This window comes from Channa argus, chromosome 21, assembly GCF_033026475.1.
Source record: "Channa argus isolate prfri chromosome 21, Channa argus male v1.0, whole genome shotgun sequence".
NCBI lineage: Eukaryota > Metazoa > Chordata > Actinopteri > Anabantiformes > Channidae > Channa > Channa argus.
Genome location: NC_090217.1, coordinates 2,598,539 through 2,617,736, shown reverse-complemented (window position 1 = coordinate 2,617,736; position 19,198 = coordinate 2,598,539). Strand labels below are relative to the sequence as shown.

At 41.4% G+C, this 19,198-nt stretch overlaps 1 protein-coding gene across 1 annotated transcript in view; it reads left to right on the top strand.

Moving 5' to 3' along the window:
* Positions 1–1,665: 1,665 nt before the first annotated feature.
* The window catches only part of LOC137106818 (thyrotropin-releasing hormone-degrading ectoenzyme-like), a 142,692-nt gene continuing 125,159 nt past the window's right edge, over positions 1,666–19,198 (top strand). The window contains exons 1-2 of the mRNA XM_067490769.1: positions 1,666–4,847; positions 8,954–9,195. Coding sequence (XP_067346870.1) covers positions 4,353–4,847; positions 8,954–9,195 — 737 coding nt within the window. The 5' untranslated portion in view covers positions 1,666–4,352. The remainder of the gene's footprint in view (positions 4,848–8,953; positions 9,196–19,198) is intronic.

The window sequence follows — 19,198 nt, the reverse complement described above, 5'->3', positions numbered from 1 at the left end:
CGCCCGCCGGCTCTTTGATTGGCTATTGACAGAACTTGCCAAGCATTTGATTGGCTATCACATGAGCCATTAACAGAATCTTGTTCTGGTTTTGGTTTTGGTAGGGATGAGTCCCATAGGTTTGGATAAATAGGCTCAAGCACTTTTAACTGTAAAAAAGACTGAATCTATGGCTGTGTCTGAAATCACCCTTTACTCACTACTGAGTGTGTTCACCAGTTTGTAGTACTGCCTGATTGTTGAGTGTGTGAATCTATCCCTTAAATAGTGGATTCAAAGTTTCCCACAATGCAACAGTAAAAGTAGTGAACATGGCTCGTACACTACTTTCTGCTAACAATCCCAGGATGCAACGGTCCTCGTTTTAGAAATGAGAAAATTATCATCACACAGCTCAACACTTGGTGGTGGTCACACAACTTGAAAACGGTTTGTAAGTGTCTGAAATGTCAATTGACTGCTACTGATTGAACATCATGGAGAGTAGGGAATGAGTGAGTGGGTAACATTTGGTTTTGGACACAGCCTTTTTCTTTTTGTTTTTATTTAAACTGCTCTTAGAAATTAAAATGTATCTATAGCAGCTATGTCTGTTCCAATTCAAAGAACGTTTCATTTAACCTGCTGTGTTTTACCTGAAAGAGGGTGTGGTGACGCTATAGCTAATGCAAGATTGTGTTAAACAGAACACAGCAGGGCAGCCAGTCAGCTGGTTAGTGCTAAGTATAAACTTGATTTCTAGAGTTAACATGAGTCTTCATGCAAATCTGAGTCTCAACAAAAGCAAATGCGAGAGTTGGCCATCTCACTAGCCTCTAGAATAGAATAGTGCTTTATTGCCTCTTGTACACTTTACAGCACAGGTACATTGGAATACTTCTGTGTTTATCCATCAAGCTTTAAACATGTCAAGACATTTAAAAAAGGCACAATTTAAAACAGAAGGTAGGAAATGATTATAAACAAGCTTATGAATAGAATAAATTACCTTAGATGTTCTGAAAGGTATTGCATATTATTGTATTATTGTGAGAATGGGGGTAAAGAGTGAGGCAGAACATGTGTGATATGCATTACATGTTCGGGTGCTGTGGGGTTGTGGAATAGTACACTTCATTAAATACTTCAGAGCTACCGCCAAAAGAAAAATGCATCTGGGGCGACTTCCTGGATCTGATCACCTGGTCACATCCTTCTGCCAGCACTGATATATAGGTCAGAAAACAACCTACAGGCCACTGTATACTCAAAGTCACTTTAATGATACTGTGATGAGCTACTAGAGAAAGTTACCCTCACTAGTACTTCCTGGGATTGTGCCAGCCTCAGACAGTCTTATGGGTGCAGCTCCGGGAATACAGACACAGAAAATAAAAATGAGTGGAGCATTTTCCCCCCACTCAAGATTGGCAGCATATCTGCAACCCCAGAAAGAGCCAGTGCATGTCGTGATGGGCATAAAAGCTGCAGGATAATGAGGGAAATGCAGACACTCGGATAAAGCCAGCGGATGTACAAAGAGACTGTAATAAAAAACCTAATCTCAGCAGACGCGTTAATATAGAAAGAATCAGCTGAAGAAGCCTGCCCCCCCCTCCCCCCTCCTCAGTTACCCTCAGCCTCTGCTGGAGACAGATCAGCAAGATCTGTGTGTGTGTGTGTGTGTTTGAGAGAGATTCAATGACACTTGTCTTTCATCATTAATTTTCTTTTTGCTTTTGTCTGGTTTGGAATAGACGGAGGGAGAAAAGAACAGAGTGGAATAGATTTCAGTAGCGCGTGGTGGGTGCAGCTCTCTCTCTCTCTCTCTCTCTCTCTCTCTCTCTCGTTGAGCGCGTGCCTCGGTCGGAGCAGAGCAGCTCGTGCTCAAACATAAACGCACAGCGCAAGCGGACTCACTTCTGAACGGGCGGCACGAGACTCTTCCTCGCTCCACCACCACCACCACCATCATCATCTTCCTCCTCCTGGGTGGAGGATGGAGGGATGGTAACTGGAGAGAAGCATCATCATTTTCATCATCACCATAATCATCATCACCAGGAGCGGAGAGTGAGTGGAGCGGCAGCAGCTCTACCTGGGATAAAAAGTTGAGGACGATCCGGTTTAATAATAAGGGAGGACCAGAGGAGCTGGGGCCAAGCACGGACACGGGATAAGCCGCCTGGCATGGTTGAAGTCTACTCTGGACTCCATGGAAACGGATCAGCTCGTTTCGCGGGGCTTTGCTGTGTATTTTCCGGCTGATTGACGGCTCTTGCGAGGCTCGTTCTCTAAACGGTCCCGGGCTGAAACTGATCCCTGACGAGGGATTTCGACTTTGTTTTGATATTTATTACTTCAGTTCCCCCACATGTGTTTTTCATACATGAGCCTAAAGACGGGGAATTTCAGAACCCATTTGTGTGTTTAAGCTGACATCTGAGTTGTCGCAGCTATACCGGATCCCTGGACAGTCCCAGGCGGACTTAATGGTTTGCTGACCGGCGGGACTCGGCGGCCCCTCTCCCTTACGCTGCAAAAGACAAGCAGGAAAGGAAAGAACGCAGGTGAAAGGCAGGTGCACAGCGGCGAGTTCAGAGGAAGAACACCGGGTAAAACCGGCAAAAAGGCGCCTTTTCTCCTCAGGGAGGGAAGTCAAAGTCTGCTGATAAACGGAAACCAGGAGGAGGTTGTTGCGGTCCGCCTCTGAGATCGGATCCGGAGCTCACGGACTCCCAACGTGGCGGGGTAGACGAGGGAGGAGAAGTTACCGGATGAGCAGAGGCGTTGATGTGGTTCTTTACCGCCATTCTCACGGAAAGCCTTCATCAATAACACCAGACTGATCTCATTAACTGAACTGGTTGATTGATGGGAATTTACCGGATAAAACCCGCCTCTTTTTTTCTGCTCTGTTCCCCCTCCGACTGGAAGCCACTGAATCGATACATTCCGGGCTCCCCATCATTTTAAATCCGTTCTTCATCCATCAGCCTCATGAGCTGTGAAGCAAGGATCGTTTAGACCCTGTGCAACACCCGAATGAATGATCTCCTCCACGGTGAAATAAACCCTCATGCTGACCGTAAATTATCCACTTAACCCCCTCCAGGGAGAGAGACATAGACACAGACTGAGGAGAGTGAGTTATCAGCTTTTTAAATGTTACCTTTTTGGTGAACTGTCAGCTGTAAACATGTAAAAGCTCTTTTTAAACAGAATTAAAACAGTAACACCTGAAACATTCCTGCAAATGATCATTTATACCAAAATGTGTGTAATTTACCAAACTGGAGTGTTCAGTTAGTTTGACAGAAAAATAGCTGAAATTCAGTGTAGCTCCAACAGTCCTATATTACCTGCAAACTTGCTTTGGGTTGCATTTTATAAAAAAAAAAAGTCAAGTTTTCACCTGATGCTAAAACTAAAACATAATCATAATGTTCTTGTGGAGACAATTGTAGTACATCCATGGCTCTTAAAACTGTCCTTAATGTTCTGTAAGGTATTTTCATTACCCATTGTATCATCATAATAATCCAAAAACAGTCCGATAGGGGTTTATTTATGCTTTATTGCAGGTCTGGAAGAGCTTTAACTCAGAGGAAATTAACTTACTAACTGCCTGGGGACATAAACCGGCCTCCAGTGTTGGCTTAAACTTTAGTCTAAGATCTGTCTTGGATGGATGCAGACTCAGTGACTGTTCCTAAGTCTCAAATAGAGGATGCCCATCAACCAAAAATGATTTTTAAGTGTAATCTGTTCGTCTCCATTGTTATTTGAGCTCGTTTTCCAGCTTTCAGGCTTCATTTGTAGTTTATCACCTCCGTCTTGGGGCTTTAAGAGTTTATCTTGCCCAGCTGATTCCCTGTGAAAGTCTATGGATGGTACACTCAGTGTATAGCCACATCCTCAACAGCATCCCCCCTCCTCCTCCTCTACACTTGAAATCGAGCCATGCTGCATTGATTTTTGTTTTTTTCTTTTTCTTTCCCTCCTCACCACAAAACCAAAATGCACACGACCATCACATCTTTTCTGGTTTGTCAGTTTTGTTGCCTGAAATGTAAGACGTGCCGTGGCGTTGATTTTCCACATCGACTCCGAGCTGAAGGACGTGCATAACGGTCTTGCACAGTGAGGTCGGGGGTCAGGCTTTCAGAAATATAACTGCTGGAGTTTCAGCAGCACAGACTGGAACTAGAATCTGTGAGACAGTCCAAACAAATAATTTTCAAGGGAAATTGCCTGTATATCAGCTGGAATCTGACCTCAGCATCCATGAATGTTTTTCTGAATCCTAACCAGTTTCTGACTCTGAACCTTACGTACATTTGTTTGCTGTTGGAGTGACAGTTTCAGCCTAAATGGGACTAAACGACAGCAGCCCAGGCGCCATGCGGAATGGCCGTGGCCTCTCAGACCAGTGGGCTGAGTCGGTGGTGGTCCGGCCTCGAACCACTGAGCGACACATCACTGTGCACAAGCGTCTAGTGCTGGGCTTCGCCCTATCCATCCTCACCCTCATCATCGTTACAGCAGTAGCTGTGGTGCTCAGCATCCGCTTTGAGGAGTGTGGCGGACGAGATCGTGACGGAACAACAGGGGAGTCTGGATCACGGGTCACCGGTGGTTCAGCGAGACTGAACGGGAGCAGAGGGGAGAGGACAGGTGACAGAGGTGATGAGGAGGTGGCTCAGCCGTGGAGAAACTCGCGGCTGCCAGGCTCAGTAAGGCCACGGCACTACGACCTGCGGCTTGCCGTCTCCATGGACAACTTCACTTTCTCTGGAGAGGTCAGCATTGAGATAGAGTGTATCAACGCCACCCGGTTCATCGTGCTGCACTCTGACCGTTTTGAGGTACGGTGGCCTGTATGAGAAATCTGTGTCACGAGTTTGGTAAACTTCTTTTTAAGAACGTGTGTAATCTCTGGCCTTAAGTTTGTGGCAGGTTTTCTAAATGCATTCATGTGTTCAATGAAATTACATCAGCAACTGAAAATTGCAGTGGTAAATAGTAATGGTAGTAATTCTTTTTGCTTAATTATTGAAAATTCATTGAAAATCAATGTCCCTTGTTGTGACACAACACACACAGTGTGACACAACTCCATAACTTTGCGACTCATACATACTACAGTAACATTATCCCTGGTGTTTATTTATCTCTCCTTGATTATTTCAGCACTTGGGAGTCTCCTGCATTTTAATAGCATCTCCCTGAAGCCTGCAAATAATGTATAATATCCCACAAATCTGATATTCATTTAGGTATTTTTTTGTAAGTAAGTGTCAATTGCCTTTTCACATGGGAGCTCTCACCAGCAGCTGTGGTGCACCACGCGTGAGGTGTTCAGGGACAGTTGCATTGACTAGACAAAATTACAAGGTTATGCAGATTTCAGGGGGATCGTGGAGTTCGTTAATTTGGTGACTTTGGAGTGACTGGTTGTTGTCGTCGCATACAGTGAATTACGACTGGTAATTCACAACCTGATAAACCACAAAATCTATTCAGTCTGTTTTAGTGCTCACTAGATCCTTTAATAAAGAAGGGTTATGTTAAAGAAAGATGCATTAGCGTTTGTCAACCGGCCTATTGACAAAATTGCAAAGCAAGCTGCTAAGTTCCTTAACTTTTGACTCTCCAGGCGACTGTTAATTTGGATAATGTCTGAAAACTATATTCTTGTCTTAAAGATAACCAAAGTTCAGTTTGCACAATCACAGACCCTGTGAAATCAACTTAAGTTCTGTGTGATACGCCGTAGATGCTAGCGTGACCCAGTAAAATTTAAACATTTCTTTCAAGGGTAGTGAAAGGGTTATTCCATAGGTAGTGTGAGCCCAGAAAATTCCAGGCCAAGCCTCTTTCTTGTGGAACTACAAACATCCATACAATAAAGGCTGTTGACCTACTCCATAATAGATGTTGCTTGGTAAACACTGATTTGGTTGTTAGACCTTAGACATCTAAAGGTCTAAGTTAAACTTGGCTGAACTTGGTCAAAAAGATTTGATCCAACCAATGTTAAATGCAGTAAGTTTCTATATTATAGCTAACTGCATACACTTAGTACATATTGTCAGTAGAGTCCGGAGGAGTTAAACTCTATGCACCCTCAGAACCTTGACCTCTGTCCTTAACCTAGAATGGCAGCAGCTACTGCCTGTGGAGCTAGACATTGTGTTGCTGTTAACTTTCCTGATGTTTCTTTCCAAACAAACCTCATTTGCACTCAAAGGTCCTCTTTATGTTGGAAAACAGCTCTCTGACTCTCTAACAAAGAGTCTATTTCGAGATTTGGCCTCGGAGGTTTCCTTAACGAGTTAACTAATTAACAATCAAAGTTGCTGTTTCAGCCCAATTTCTGAGATGAGCGCATGATAAGGGAAAGCCTCAGAGAAACGCCTGAGCAGTGTGATTTTTATTTATTTATTTATTTATTTTTTCTTTCCAGCCTGGTCATCTTGGCTAATGTGAGACAGGGATGAATCTGTCTAATTTGTGCACAGGCCAATTAAAAGCCTTGCAGCGCCTTTTGTGTTTGAGCACACAGTGAATTAAGAGGTGTTGTTGGGCACCAGGCAGGTCTCCTAAGGTATCCTCAAAGTTAATGCGTTATGAAAAGACAAATTGTCAAGATGTAAAAAGGCCAAAAAACAAAAATGTGGATAAAAATAGAAGCAGCTGGTTAAAAACAGGAGGCAAATATTCCTGCAATGAGTTCTTTGTTTTCAGTCAAAGCAGTGTCACAAGTACAAAAAGCATTCAGCATTCAACAAAACGAGAGTAGACGAGGGCCTAAAGTGTCATTGTGGTCGGCTTTACATGTAGATATTTATTATATAAACTAGCAAATTATCACAGTTCCTGCTGATTTTTTCCCAAATCATGCCAAACATAAGGGAATTCCTCGGACACATTTCCTTCCATGCAGGCAGCCACTGCTTTAGAGACCTCAGTAACAGAGGTAAAGCTAAATGCTGTCCAGAGATTTAATCAAAAAGATATTAAAAAGTTGTTGCAAGAACAACAATGTCTGACAGTGATCAGTTCAGCTAAGAAATCAAACCAACCAACCAACAAACAGCGCAAATTAAAAAGCATTTCTATTAAGAGGAACATTTGAAGGCATCACAAAGCGTGGCACAATGTTGCTGACTCACCAGAAAAGCCAGAAAAACATCCTTTTAATCCCCAGTGTTTCCTCTCTGTGTCAGCAGGCTCTTTGCTCGTATCGATCCGTTCATTAATCAAACACACACTCGCACACATACAAACACACACATCCAGTTTTTTTTTTTTGGATGAGGATTGCTGATGTGTGATAACGTAGAGACCCAAAGGTTTCTCAGTGTTTCCATTGCTGTTCCTGGCTGTATTCCCACCGTGCACTGAGGATCAACAGTTATTATCTTCAACCTGTGTCTCCTTTTACCAATTTCATAAATGTACTTTGTTTGGTAGTATTTCCTATTAGTATTCATCTTGTGGTTCCCAGGAAGACCTTTTGGACAAATGTAGGTTACCATTGCAGGGCTACATCCAAGTAAGTGTTGCAAAGTAATTCCTGCAGGTTTGACTCTGGTTCTAATACTCTGTCAGGTTAGCACTTATGAGAGGGTTTGCAACTGCTTACCAACACAAACTTGCACTAAAGCACGACCCATCCATCGAGCTGATTTTGGTCCAAACCTTTGCTGTTATAAATACTTGGAGCATCGAGCCCAAAGAGAGGAAGTGGGTTGAATGAGAGCAGCTTTTCCCCAAACACCCCTGTTCCCCTCAGGATATGTGTAATACTGGCTTAAAGTGTGTACAAATAAAAGGAAAAATGTGTATTCCCTTGCCATTCTAAAAGAAATCCCCTGCTCTTTTCGCATCCCCTCACCCTGGCGCTTCACTGAATATGTACTGATGGTACATATTCCACTTATTTTGGCCCATTAGTCCTCTTCTCAGATCTGTGTACAGAACTTTTCTGATTGACATATCCCTCACTTTCCACCTCTTAGGGAGAAGCTGCTTTTAACTTGATGATTTTCTTTACTGCAGTGCGTTAGGTGACATTTCATTTAATTACCAGTAAATCTCCACCCATCTCCAAGCTGAGCTCAGCTCTAATCAGCAAGGCTAAATGAAAACACCTGTGAGGCTTTCCGGTGCCTTTAATGGGTGGAAGCTTTTCATTTCACTGTCTTTATATTTTCATCATCAGCTGATTAGTTTGACTGTGGAGCTTCACAATAAATATGGATGAACTTGGATGAGCTGGCTCATAAACCAACAGCCTGAGTTCTGCTCAATTTTTTGAGTTAGTTTCTTGCTTTATGATGAATCATTTTAAGCTACCTGCAACAGGTGTTAACAGTCTTTGAACGTGAACTTTCCTGTCTTTGAAAGTCTCAGCGAGTTCCCACCTTTGGTGAGTCAGGTCTTTGAATTAAAATGGCAATGAGCACAACAGACTGAGGAGTGACTGCAGGACGTGTCAGCGTGTGAGCAGCACAGTCAAGTTGTCCCTCTGAAAGACAGTAGCTCCTGGACCTTAATGTAATCAGTCAGCATTTCTGTTTATATTCAGCCTTGGTAACCAGTATGTGAGGTTTGGTGAGTGTTCAGTGATCCTCGTTAAACTTTAAAGCACTTGTTTCTGGGAGCTTCGGGAGCTTCTTGGATGCTTTCTTTTAAGGTTTTATGGGCACATCCAACTGGTCAGAGGCCCCAGGTTGAACCGAAACAAACGAGACAAGATATCCGGCATTTAGGTGCAGGTCTGAAAAAATAGCAGCAGAAACATTCACATAAAAATGTGAACAAGTATAAATGAACTCAAAGCACCTCGACGGGTTGTTTGTATGTCAGTTTACAATGAGATTTTTCAAAATCAACGTATTTCTTTAATCTTTGGGCCTCAGTTGTCTCTGTCTGTTTACATTTCTCCTGCTCTGCCTCCCTCCAGGTGGAGCGTGTGTCCGTTACAGCTGAGGGCGGCGCCAGTGGACGTCCCGCCAGGCCTGGAGGTGGCGCCATGCGCATCCACCGCCACTTTCCTTTCCCAGCCAATCAGATGTATGTTGTAGTGCTGCACCGCGAGATGAAGCCGATGAGAGTTTACCGACTGAACATGAGCTTTGACGCCGCCATTGAGGACGAGCTGCTGGGCTTCTTCAGGAGCTCATACACCCTGCAGAGAGAGAGACGGTACACACACGAAAACACACACACTCACTGAAACACAGTCATTTTTCCTGCAGCAGCAGGTGGTTTGACTAGAAAAGGTCAGAGCTTCACATCCACGACATTGATTAACTCACACTCACACCGTGTGTGTGTGTGTGTTTTCCACAAACACCACTCACTCCTTATGAATTTCCCATAACCCACTGCTGCAAAGTTGTTTCCACATCAGATTTCTCTCCCACAGTGCTGATGGGAAACAGACTGTGTAAGGATACATTTATTATTTCATGCATGAGTTTGTGTCTGTGTGGCCTCCATCTGCGTGTGTGTGTGTGTGTGTTACCACAGGGATAGGACATTTTATCATTGTTTGTTCCAGTTATTGCAGAAACACAAAGTCATAGTTAATGGATCAAATCCGCGGAGCTCGCTTGTGATTGGATAAAAAAGTAAATCTGTGACCAGAGCTTTTCAGTCTGAGGTTTTAACTCATGAACTTGCATATTTTTTTTCTATTACACCAGAATAGATTTTTGATTAGTTTAAATCAAACACACTGTTTCCTGTGGCTCCTTCCTAATAAAAGCAACGCTGTGTTTCACCAGTTGGACACTTTTAATATGAATCAGCCATAGTAAATGTTAGCATTAGCATTAACAATGTGATACCATGTTACGTTGTTTCCTTTAAACCATCCCTGTTCAGATTTTCCAAGGCCAAGTGTAAACATTGTTGATATAGGTCTGATCTACTCTAGATGAGGCTTTTTGTGTTTTCACTAATCTCAGAGTAAGTTTCTAATACTAGTTGGAGTTTTCTTCATGCAGGTTAAATGTAAATGAAGTGTTTTATTATTTAACCGTTTTTATATCATTTCGGGTGTATTCATAATTAAAATGGAAGAAGAGAATCTGTTACTGTCATTATAGTTCCCTTAACCTTCTCTTAACACCCAAAGTCGAAGCTGCAAAAATTTGCATCATCCTTGTAGTAATAGTTAAAGTGATTCAATAGAAAACAGGATTTATGTAAGTGCTATAATTAACTGCCCTCATCCTTTTATTTTAGAGCCACAGATTAGCAAACAATAGTTTTAGACGGGTAAAGATCTAAATCAGTACATTTTTACAGATCAGGATGATTCTGTTAAGTGTCAAATCCATTGAAATACGCACATGATTGTAGCATTTTCCAAAATGGTAATTTGTTTTAAAACTAATTTAGTTAAATGCTACTGATGAAATCACAAACCTAATATTGCAGTACTACACTATGTGCTATATTACTGTGCTGCTGTGCAAAAACTGCCGTCTTATCTCATCCTTTTTGCTTTAATATTCTGGTCCTTACCTCACACACTCGTGATTATTTGATGCTCCAGGAGCCACAAACCAGGACTGATCTAGGAAAGACTGCTGTCCATTTGCTGTCCATTAAGAATAAGGATGCTTGCATCTTTTCTAAAAATATTTAGGAGCCTTTTCATCAATCATAGTGTTCCTATTTATTTCTATACTTATTTTTCTGTTTAATAATTTTTTCCTTATGCATTGTCCTGTCTCGAACTGTAAACAGGATTTGGGTGTAAATGAGAGCACGCATGCTCAGTCAACCATCCCTGTTTAAATAAAGAAATAATGAAAATAGAATATTCAGAAATATGAATCTAATACAATAAAAGTTAACCACAGTTTCAATATTTGAGGGTTTTACGAAGATAATTTAAACTTAAACTGCCTGTCAGTTGCATTAATATAACTATATTGTTGAGGTATTTGTGTTATGTTGTTCACCCTGGTAGCAGCGAGTAAATCCACATGCAAACTGATGTCATCAAACTGTGATGCCTCTGACCGATCGATGAGCAGAGCGGGACAAGCGCTGCTGTTTGTCCAGTTCAGAACACCAACTGCACACGCAGGAGGCTGATGGTGCTGACGGACAAAAACAACACACACTCTACAATGAGACATTTCACTAAGGACGGACACACTCGTATGAAGCAGTTTTTCCTGAAAACTCATTGAGTTTTGATTAGTGGTTGTGTTCAGAACATTAGACTCCATAACACACAGCGTTTATCACTTTTAAACACAAAGCTTTGGCTTTTAAACGTGTCATAAAGGCTGTGTTCATCTTTAAAATACTAGATGATTCACACTGACTTTAAGGATGATGCTAATGCTAAAAATACCCCCAAATAAGTGAATATAATTAGAAAATTAAAAGGAAAACAGTATATGACACATCAAACGAGACAGTGATGGCTTTTTAAAATCCAATTGGCTTGATGTTTTCTTTACTAATATTAACACTGCTCTTTTGCTTCACTAATTTCTTCCCTGGTTTCCCCAGATACACATCAGTCTTGATTAAGTAGAGCAATGACATAAATTTACATTTTACTTATGCAATGGATGTAGCAGCTTTAAACAGCTGCTGCCAAATTGAGCAGGAAAAATATAAGAACTGATGTGTACGAAAGTCCAGAAAGTCTGTTTTTCTGCGTCTGACTCGCCACAACACTTAAACACTTAAAGCCACGTTGAGCTACATTTTCCCACCAATCAGATTTGGTCTCTGTATGTTTTCACCGCCAGTGGTCCCATATTCACGGCTAGCTGCTGTTTGGATCAATACTGGATCAATGCAGCAGCTGATGGACCAGCACAGCTAGATCACAGCAACCTGTTGGTTAAAGGTTTAATGCTCCATGTGACCTAGTCTCTGCTGACTTGTGCGTTTGTAAGTAGCATATTAGTGTTAGTAGTGTTACCTGTGCATGAGATGGAATGTGACTGTTGCTGTGAGCAGTGAGGTGGGCTAGAAATATTAGAATTATATGCAGAAATAAATGAATAGAAAGGTCCGTTTCCCTGGGTGAACTGTAAGAGATTGCACACCCTGTGTGTGTCTGATGACTATCCAGCAAAGAAACACACAGTTAAAATATTTCAAAATATTAAACTGTTTAAATATTGTTATCAAATGTCAGTTTAAAACAGCGGTGCTTTCAGGGACCTTCACTGTTTAAATTACACACTGTTGAAATGTGTGTTTACAAAGCTCACAGTTGGCTTAAGCATTGGCTTGTTGCAGCACTGTGGTTAATTACTAAAACGCAACACTGTGAGATTTGAGTTGCTAAACTCCTGGCTGGGCTTAAATGTTGGGGGGGTTAATTAGTGCTCACACATAACATAATATTAAGTATTGAGCTTTATGCAGATAATGTAAAGATGATGTTGGAACAAGTACAGCTCCAGCCTCTGCATCCACTGACCTGTTCATAGTGTACGGGAAACTGATTTATCAAGGGACAGCACGATGGAAGAGTGGATAGCACTTTGTAAAAACATGTATGTATAATGATAAATAAAGCACTTTACCTTGTTTTACCTCCCATCCTGAGTTTACTCAGTGTGAAGCACCCAGTTAAATCTGAATGATCAAAAAAGGCGGCTATAAAAGTCTGTAAAATTAGGTTTCAAAATCCTGAAAATATAAGCAGAAATTTGCTCTAAAAGGCTATGGGTGGGTGTGTTGGGTGACATGTGAGCGGGTACGTCATCTTAACACACAATGTCCATGTAATGTCCACGTCCATAAACCCGTCAGTGCTCTTAAATCAATATTTCAGTGTTGGAGCTGTAATCTCTGCTGTCTACATTATTCTGTCCCATGATATTACAGACATGGCCGAACCCACTGTGAACCACTGACACAAAAACAATTATTAAACCTCCCACACTTAACACACCCGGTAAATTTGAAAATCCCAATGGGATTTAAAATAGTTCTATCACACGTTGTAGGTAGTGCGACATCATTGAGCTGCCTAAAAGATCCTGACCACAGAAATAACAAAAGCCTAAGCGTTGGAACTCCACAGTGCATTATTACATAGGCCTAGTTCAGACATTTCAGCAATCACTTTTTTGACATGTATATTGTGTTTAGAAACTTGGAATTTGTTGTAAACGTGCTTTTAAGGGTTAATGTCTGAATTGTGGTTATTGAGGACTGTTTTAGATAATTACTAGGGGAGTAAATTGCAGGTTTCATCATGATATGATTTTCTATTGATTCTCAAAACCGGCGATCCAGTGTTTGCAGATGCACTTGAGCATGCCGTGATGATTTTTGATATAATTAAAGGGCGTGCAGTTGATATGAAATGATATTTTTTGCCTATTTTACACAATAAATTAATTTTTACTCACTTACAATGCAACCAAAAATAAAACAGATTTTTATTACTGTGCTGCTCTTTCAGTATAAAAGACTATTTAGGTAGAAATAAGAATCTGCTTACATTTTTCACACCTTCTACAAATACACCAAAGTTCATTTTTCCCACGTCACAGCAGGAGCTTGGTTGTAAACCTTCACATTTATTGTGCGTCATTACATATGTAGTTTTCACCGTAATTCTGTCAAACAGCGCATGGTGCTCTCAGTGAAAAGTGCAGAGTTGTGTTGCATATTTTGAACTCCTCAGGTTTTGCTCCAGGTGTGTGTGTGTGTCACTCAAAACACAAGTCTGTAGACACACTTCCCAGTTGGTTTCAATAAACAGCAGTTCAGTTACAAAGACTCAGCAACACAGCAATAGAATCAACATGGGGTATTTCACTTTGCCAATAAAACAGCTTTTGTCTGCCTGACCCTCGTAAATCGAGCAAACCTCCGCACACACATCTCGATTCTGACAGAGTTTTCTTTACTGCTACTAAGCTGTGGTGTCGCCCGCACTTGTCCAATTTTATGAGAGTGTGCGGTTTGACGGACACGGCTGCCATTAGACTGCCAAAATAAGCTCCTCCTTCAAAAATCTATATACAGTCTGACTTTTATGTTTTTCTGTAGTACATTTCAATTTAATTCCATCTCACTTATTAACATAGAAGCAAATCACATCAAAGTTACCTTAAGGAAGTGACCCAAGACCCTACAGATTTATAGGGAAAACCTTACAAATCCTCCTTGAGCAAGCAACAGTAGAGACGGAAATCTTCCTTTTTAACGGGAGAAACCTCTCGCATAACCATATCCACTTATTTGATTGACATGATGTGATGTTCCAGCATTAGAAAGAATCAAGAATGAAAAAGCATTGCATTGATGTGACAAACGCCTTCAGCAAACAATAATTTATGCCCATTATCTTTTTTTAAGTAATAATCAGTCTGTGCCTGTTTGTAGTTCTTTTCACAGTGATATTGGCAGTTTAAAAAACTACCAATACCTCAGATGTCTGATTATTCCCACTGCTGTGGATCAAAACACTGATGTGAGTGCAGCTTAACTAGCTTTTTGCAGCAGAGTTACTGCACCAGTCATCAGGCTGAGACTAAGGTAACGCCATTAACATGGCAGGAGTTAACGAACGCTGTTTTTTTTGAACCTACACAAGCCGCTGTGTGTGACCTAAATGTGTCACATTGTGTATTTATAAAGAGAGCTTCCTAAGGAACTTAGCTGCCTCAGAGAAGGTCTCGATCCAACCCAACCCACATGTAGTCACGTTCAGATATTCCAGCTGTGAGCTTTAGAAGGTAGCTTTGTGTGTTTCTTTCTTTTGAAGCAGAACATTCCAGAAACCTTGACAGCTAAAGGAACCCCACCCCCACCAAAAAAACAGATACTGCGAAGCTGTTATTTTATTCTTCTTCAGATCCTGTGAGGAACTTTTTTTATTAGACTGAAGCTGTTTTTGCAGAACTGCTTTTCTGTAACGAGGAGAGGAATTACAGTTAACGAGGAGGGTAAAGCGGCTAACGAGGCAGGGTCTGATGAGGAAAAGAGATGTTGGGAGAGTGTGAACGAAGGAGACACATGCTTACATTCAGTCTGCATTTTAATAGAGGCCTGTGAGAAGCTCATCTACTTTCTCTTCATCACCGGCTTCTCCCCGACTCTCCTCCTGATGGAGTAATCCAGCTCTGAGATGAGATGGATCAGATCAATACTGTGCTCGCCCACTCTGCAGCGTGGGTGACGGAGGGTAGCCTATCAAACATGGCAGTCAAGTGAAGCAAGTCAAATACAGTCCTTCTCTGAGCCTTTAACACATAAACACACAGAAGAGGAGCTGCCGTATAATAGAGGTCGTTGCAGATTCAAGATGCTGAGTCTCGGCCTCTTCTGTGGCTCTAGAAATAGCAGCATCTATCAGTTCAGACTTAACGAGCAAAGAAAGTTTTGGAGGCATGGAGATGGACGTAAAAATACACAAAGGATTTATTGAATTCACTTTTATAAAAACCTTAGTTGACCTCTGACTGCATGTTGTGCTCTCAAAGACTAATCCCAAATTATTTCTTATAAACTCAGCTTTTTCTCCAAGTTTTTAATTTGTCAATTATGTGTAGAAGCTTGTATTCATCTTTATTTGTATTTGTTCCAATTGTTTGTGAATAGTCAAACATTTAAAGGGCTAAACTGTACCTGTATCTCCTTTGTCCTTGTCCCACTTCCCTCTTGTCCACTTTATCCTTACCTCCTCCGTCCTTTCTCCCTAAATAAACTAGCTTAACTGAAATGTGATCAAACCAAAATCATCCCCCTCCACCCTCTTCTCCATCAGTTGCACATTTTACATCGAAGATGATGACTTCCTGTGTAAAACAATCACTGCAGCAACACACACGCATTTTGTGGTCTTTCAATGTGAAAGCTGCAATTTGAGACATTGTTTAAAGAGGTCGTTGTCAGTGTGTGTATGTTTGTGTGAGAGTGAAAGAGTCTTTCTATAGGTCTGAGGACACTCAAACCTCAAAAAACAGCCCATTACAGTGCCCGAGCTTGTCCATGTCCTCTTTTTAGTAAAACGGATAGTGTGTTAGGGGGAGATGGTTTGGGGATTTGGAGTGAAGGGGGTCAGATTGTGGTTACAGTGCATCTTCATTTCTGAGTGCAGCTACCGGGTTGGTGATTGTTCTGCATTGTACTCAAACATTGGAGGAAAAAAAGAGACTCGCAACAACCAGAACCAAAACATGTAAATGTGCAAAACTATTAAAAGCACATCAATGCTTGTTTTGCAAGTGCCATGTTTCATGGTGATTTTGCTTAGTAGTTGTTGTCTGTTTGTTTTTTTTTTTGAGTCTCGGCTAAAGAATTGAGTGTAATTTTATAGAATGTGTGCTGTGCATTTTGTTCCTGATTAATTAGCCTGTGCACATTCTGGGACAGTTGTAGGCGACTGTAGTAAAAAACATTTGCAAACAAAACAATTGTGCTGCCCCTCTATCTGCATTGTATTATGTGCAGGCAAGTGAATATGCCATAAACAAAATCCTAACAGTTTGATGCAACTCTGGTGGATTGAAATTATCACTAAAATTAAAATAAAACACATGATAACCTGGTTCTAAACAGCAAAACCATTTTCCAAATAATCCAATTAAAGCTCTTCTGCCTAAATGACGTTCTCAGACTTTCTCGTGTGTTTAAAACAAGTGTGCTGTATGATACGATGTGCAAACACACTGCAGGTGCATCACTGACACATTCCTCAGTAATTGATAGGCTCCAATTTGTGTTTGGGCCAAGATACCCCCCCCCACCCCGCATCGCCAAATTGTTGCTTTAGGCTAGTGTCTTGTTTGACAATATGGACACACTCAGAATGATTGTAGCACCTGAAACATATTATCTTGTGCAAATTAAGTACCCCCCTTATTTTAATACCATCTTCAATAAACTCAGTGTATTGAACTTGAGGAGTAGTCCACGCAACCATGGAGACGTGTGTGTGAACACACACTCACACCCTTCTTACATTTTCAACATGAAACCAACGTACTGAGATTTGAGACCTGCTTAAACCAACAAGATATTTCTGACGTGTCTGTGTGTGGGTGTGTAAACTCCTACATCTCCACACACCCACCTGACTTGACTCTTTCCCCTTCCCTCACACCACTGACTCTGAATGAGGTGTGTTTCTCTGCTGTGTGACTCAGACGCTGCTGCTCTTCTTCTGTGGTGTCTCCAGATACGATAACGCCAAATGTTACGGCAGGAACTGATGTATTTTCCATTTCTGGTGTTCAGGAGATGATGAGAAGCTTCACTGCATGAATTCGTGGGAGTTTTTGTGTGTTCACATGTAGTTGTTGTCCAGGGCAACACTGTCAATCACGGCTACTGTGACAACAAGTGTTACCTTGGCTGTGATGATGGTTTGCAACCTGCAGGATGTGACGTTGCAAGTAAGTGTGTTAAAATTGTGGTTTTATTGAGCCTTTATACGTGTGTGTGTGTGTGAGCCATCCTCTCTAATAGATTCTCTCTTTATCTCATCCCTCTCAGGCTCTCTCCATTATTCTCTCTCTTCCCTGTCGTTCTCTGCCTCGCTCGCCCTCTGTTTATTATTCTCTCCCTCTGTCCTTTCCTTCCCCTCCTCCCTCCTTCTCCCTCCTCCTCTCTCATCTCTCCACACCTCGTTTCAGATTCTTTATTCTTTACTCTATCTTATCCTCATTGCCTCCTCTGTTTACTTCTATTCCTCTTTTTTTTCCCCCCTTATATTCACTCATCCTACCATCTCATCTTTTCCATCACCACCTCTTCCTCCTTTTTTTGTCTCCTGTCCTTTTTCTTCCAGTTGTTTCTTTCTCTCCCCATTGTAATTCATTCTCATTTTTTCTATTTCTTCTTTCCCCCTCCTGACCTCGTTTCCTTTCTCAGCACTTCTTTCTATTTATACTTCCACGCATTCTCATCTTTCTTGCCTGCTTCTTCTTCCTCCTCCTCTTCTTCACATCATCCTGTCTCTCTCTCATTTTCTCCATTTTGTCTTCCCCTTTATCTTTTCACTTGTCAAACTAATCTTTCCTTTTTGCATTTTTTCCTTGTGCCCATTTTTTCACTTCTATATCTACACTCTTTTTCTTCTTCCCCATGTGTCCATCCTCTCATCTACTTCTTCCCTCTTTCCTGTCTTTTATTCCTTTTCCTCCTCAGTCTTTTGTCTTCTCTTCTTTTCTTCTTTTCCTACTCCATCTTCTTTTCCTTCCTCTCACGCTCCTTCTTTGTTTACACCTGATTTTGCCTTTCATTCCTCCTCCACATTTTTTTACTCTTTCCCTATTTGTATCATTTATTTCTCCTCTGCTCCTTCTTCTCACGTCTCTCCATCAACAACTTTTTCGAACAATTAATCTAGTGTCCTCAACTTCGCTTTTTTCTCAACACTTTGCTTCTTTTCACCTTTTCATCCTTTCTGTTTCTTCCTATTTCCCTTTCCTCCCTCTTTCTCTACTGTCTTGTCTCCCCTCTCTTCCAGTCTCTTGTCACGCTCTACCCTTTCTCTCTTCATCTCCCTTATTCTCTTACGTTGTTCCCAGGCAACTCGACTTTCATCTGCTCCCTTTCTTTAAACTTTTCTCCTCTTGTCCCTTGTTTTACTTCTTTTTTTCCTGCTCTCTTTATTTCATTTTTTCAGTTTCCTTCCAACCATTTGCTCTCTAACTTCTCTGGTCGCTTTGCCTTCCATTTCTTTTTTCCTGTCTCCCCATCTTTCTTTCCTTGTGTCATCCCCTTCCCATTCTTTTTTCCTCTTTCTCTCATGCGCCTCACACAGAATGCTTGGCTTTTATTTTGCAGCACTCTTGTCTTTTTAGTTCATCTCTACTCTTAATTTTTATTTTCCTCTCTTCCCATCTCCCCATTTTTATCAACCTTCTTTAAGTCTTTCTTCCCCTACAGTTTTCTTTAATTCATTGTCTCAAATCAATCTTTCCTCCCTTTCCCCCCAGTCCCCTATCTCTCCTCCTTCTTGTCCTGCTTTCATCATTTTTTCACATTTTCTGTTGTCACTCCATTTCTTCTCTTCTCCACAGTTCACCTCCTCTTACGTAAAACTACACTGTGGCTTCTTTCGTCTCCTCCCATCCTCTTTTTTTTCTTCTTTCCTCTTCCACTTACTCCACCTGTACTCCCCCATCCCTCTCTTCCTCCCTCTTCTTTCATCCCTTCCTCCACAAACACTGGTAGTAAAGTGTACGAGTGTGAT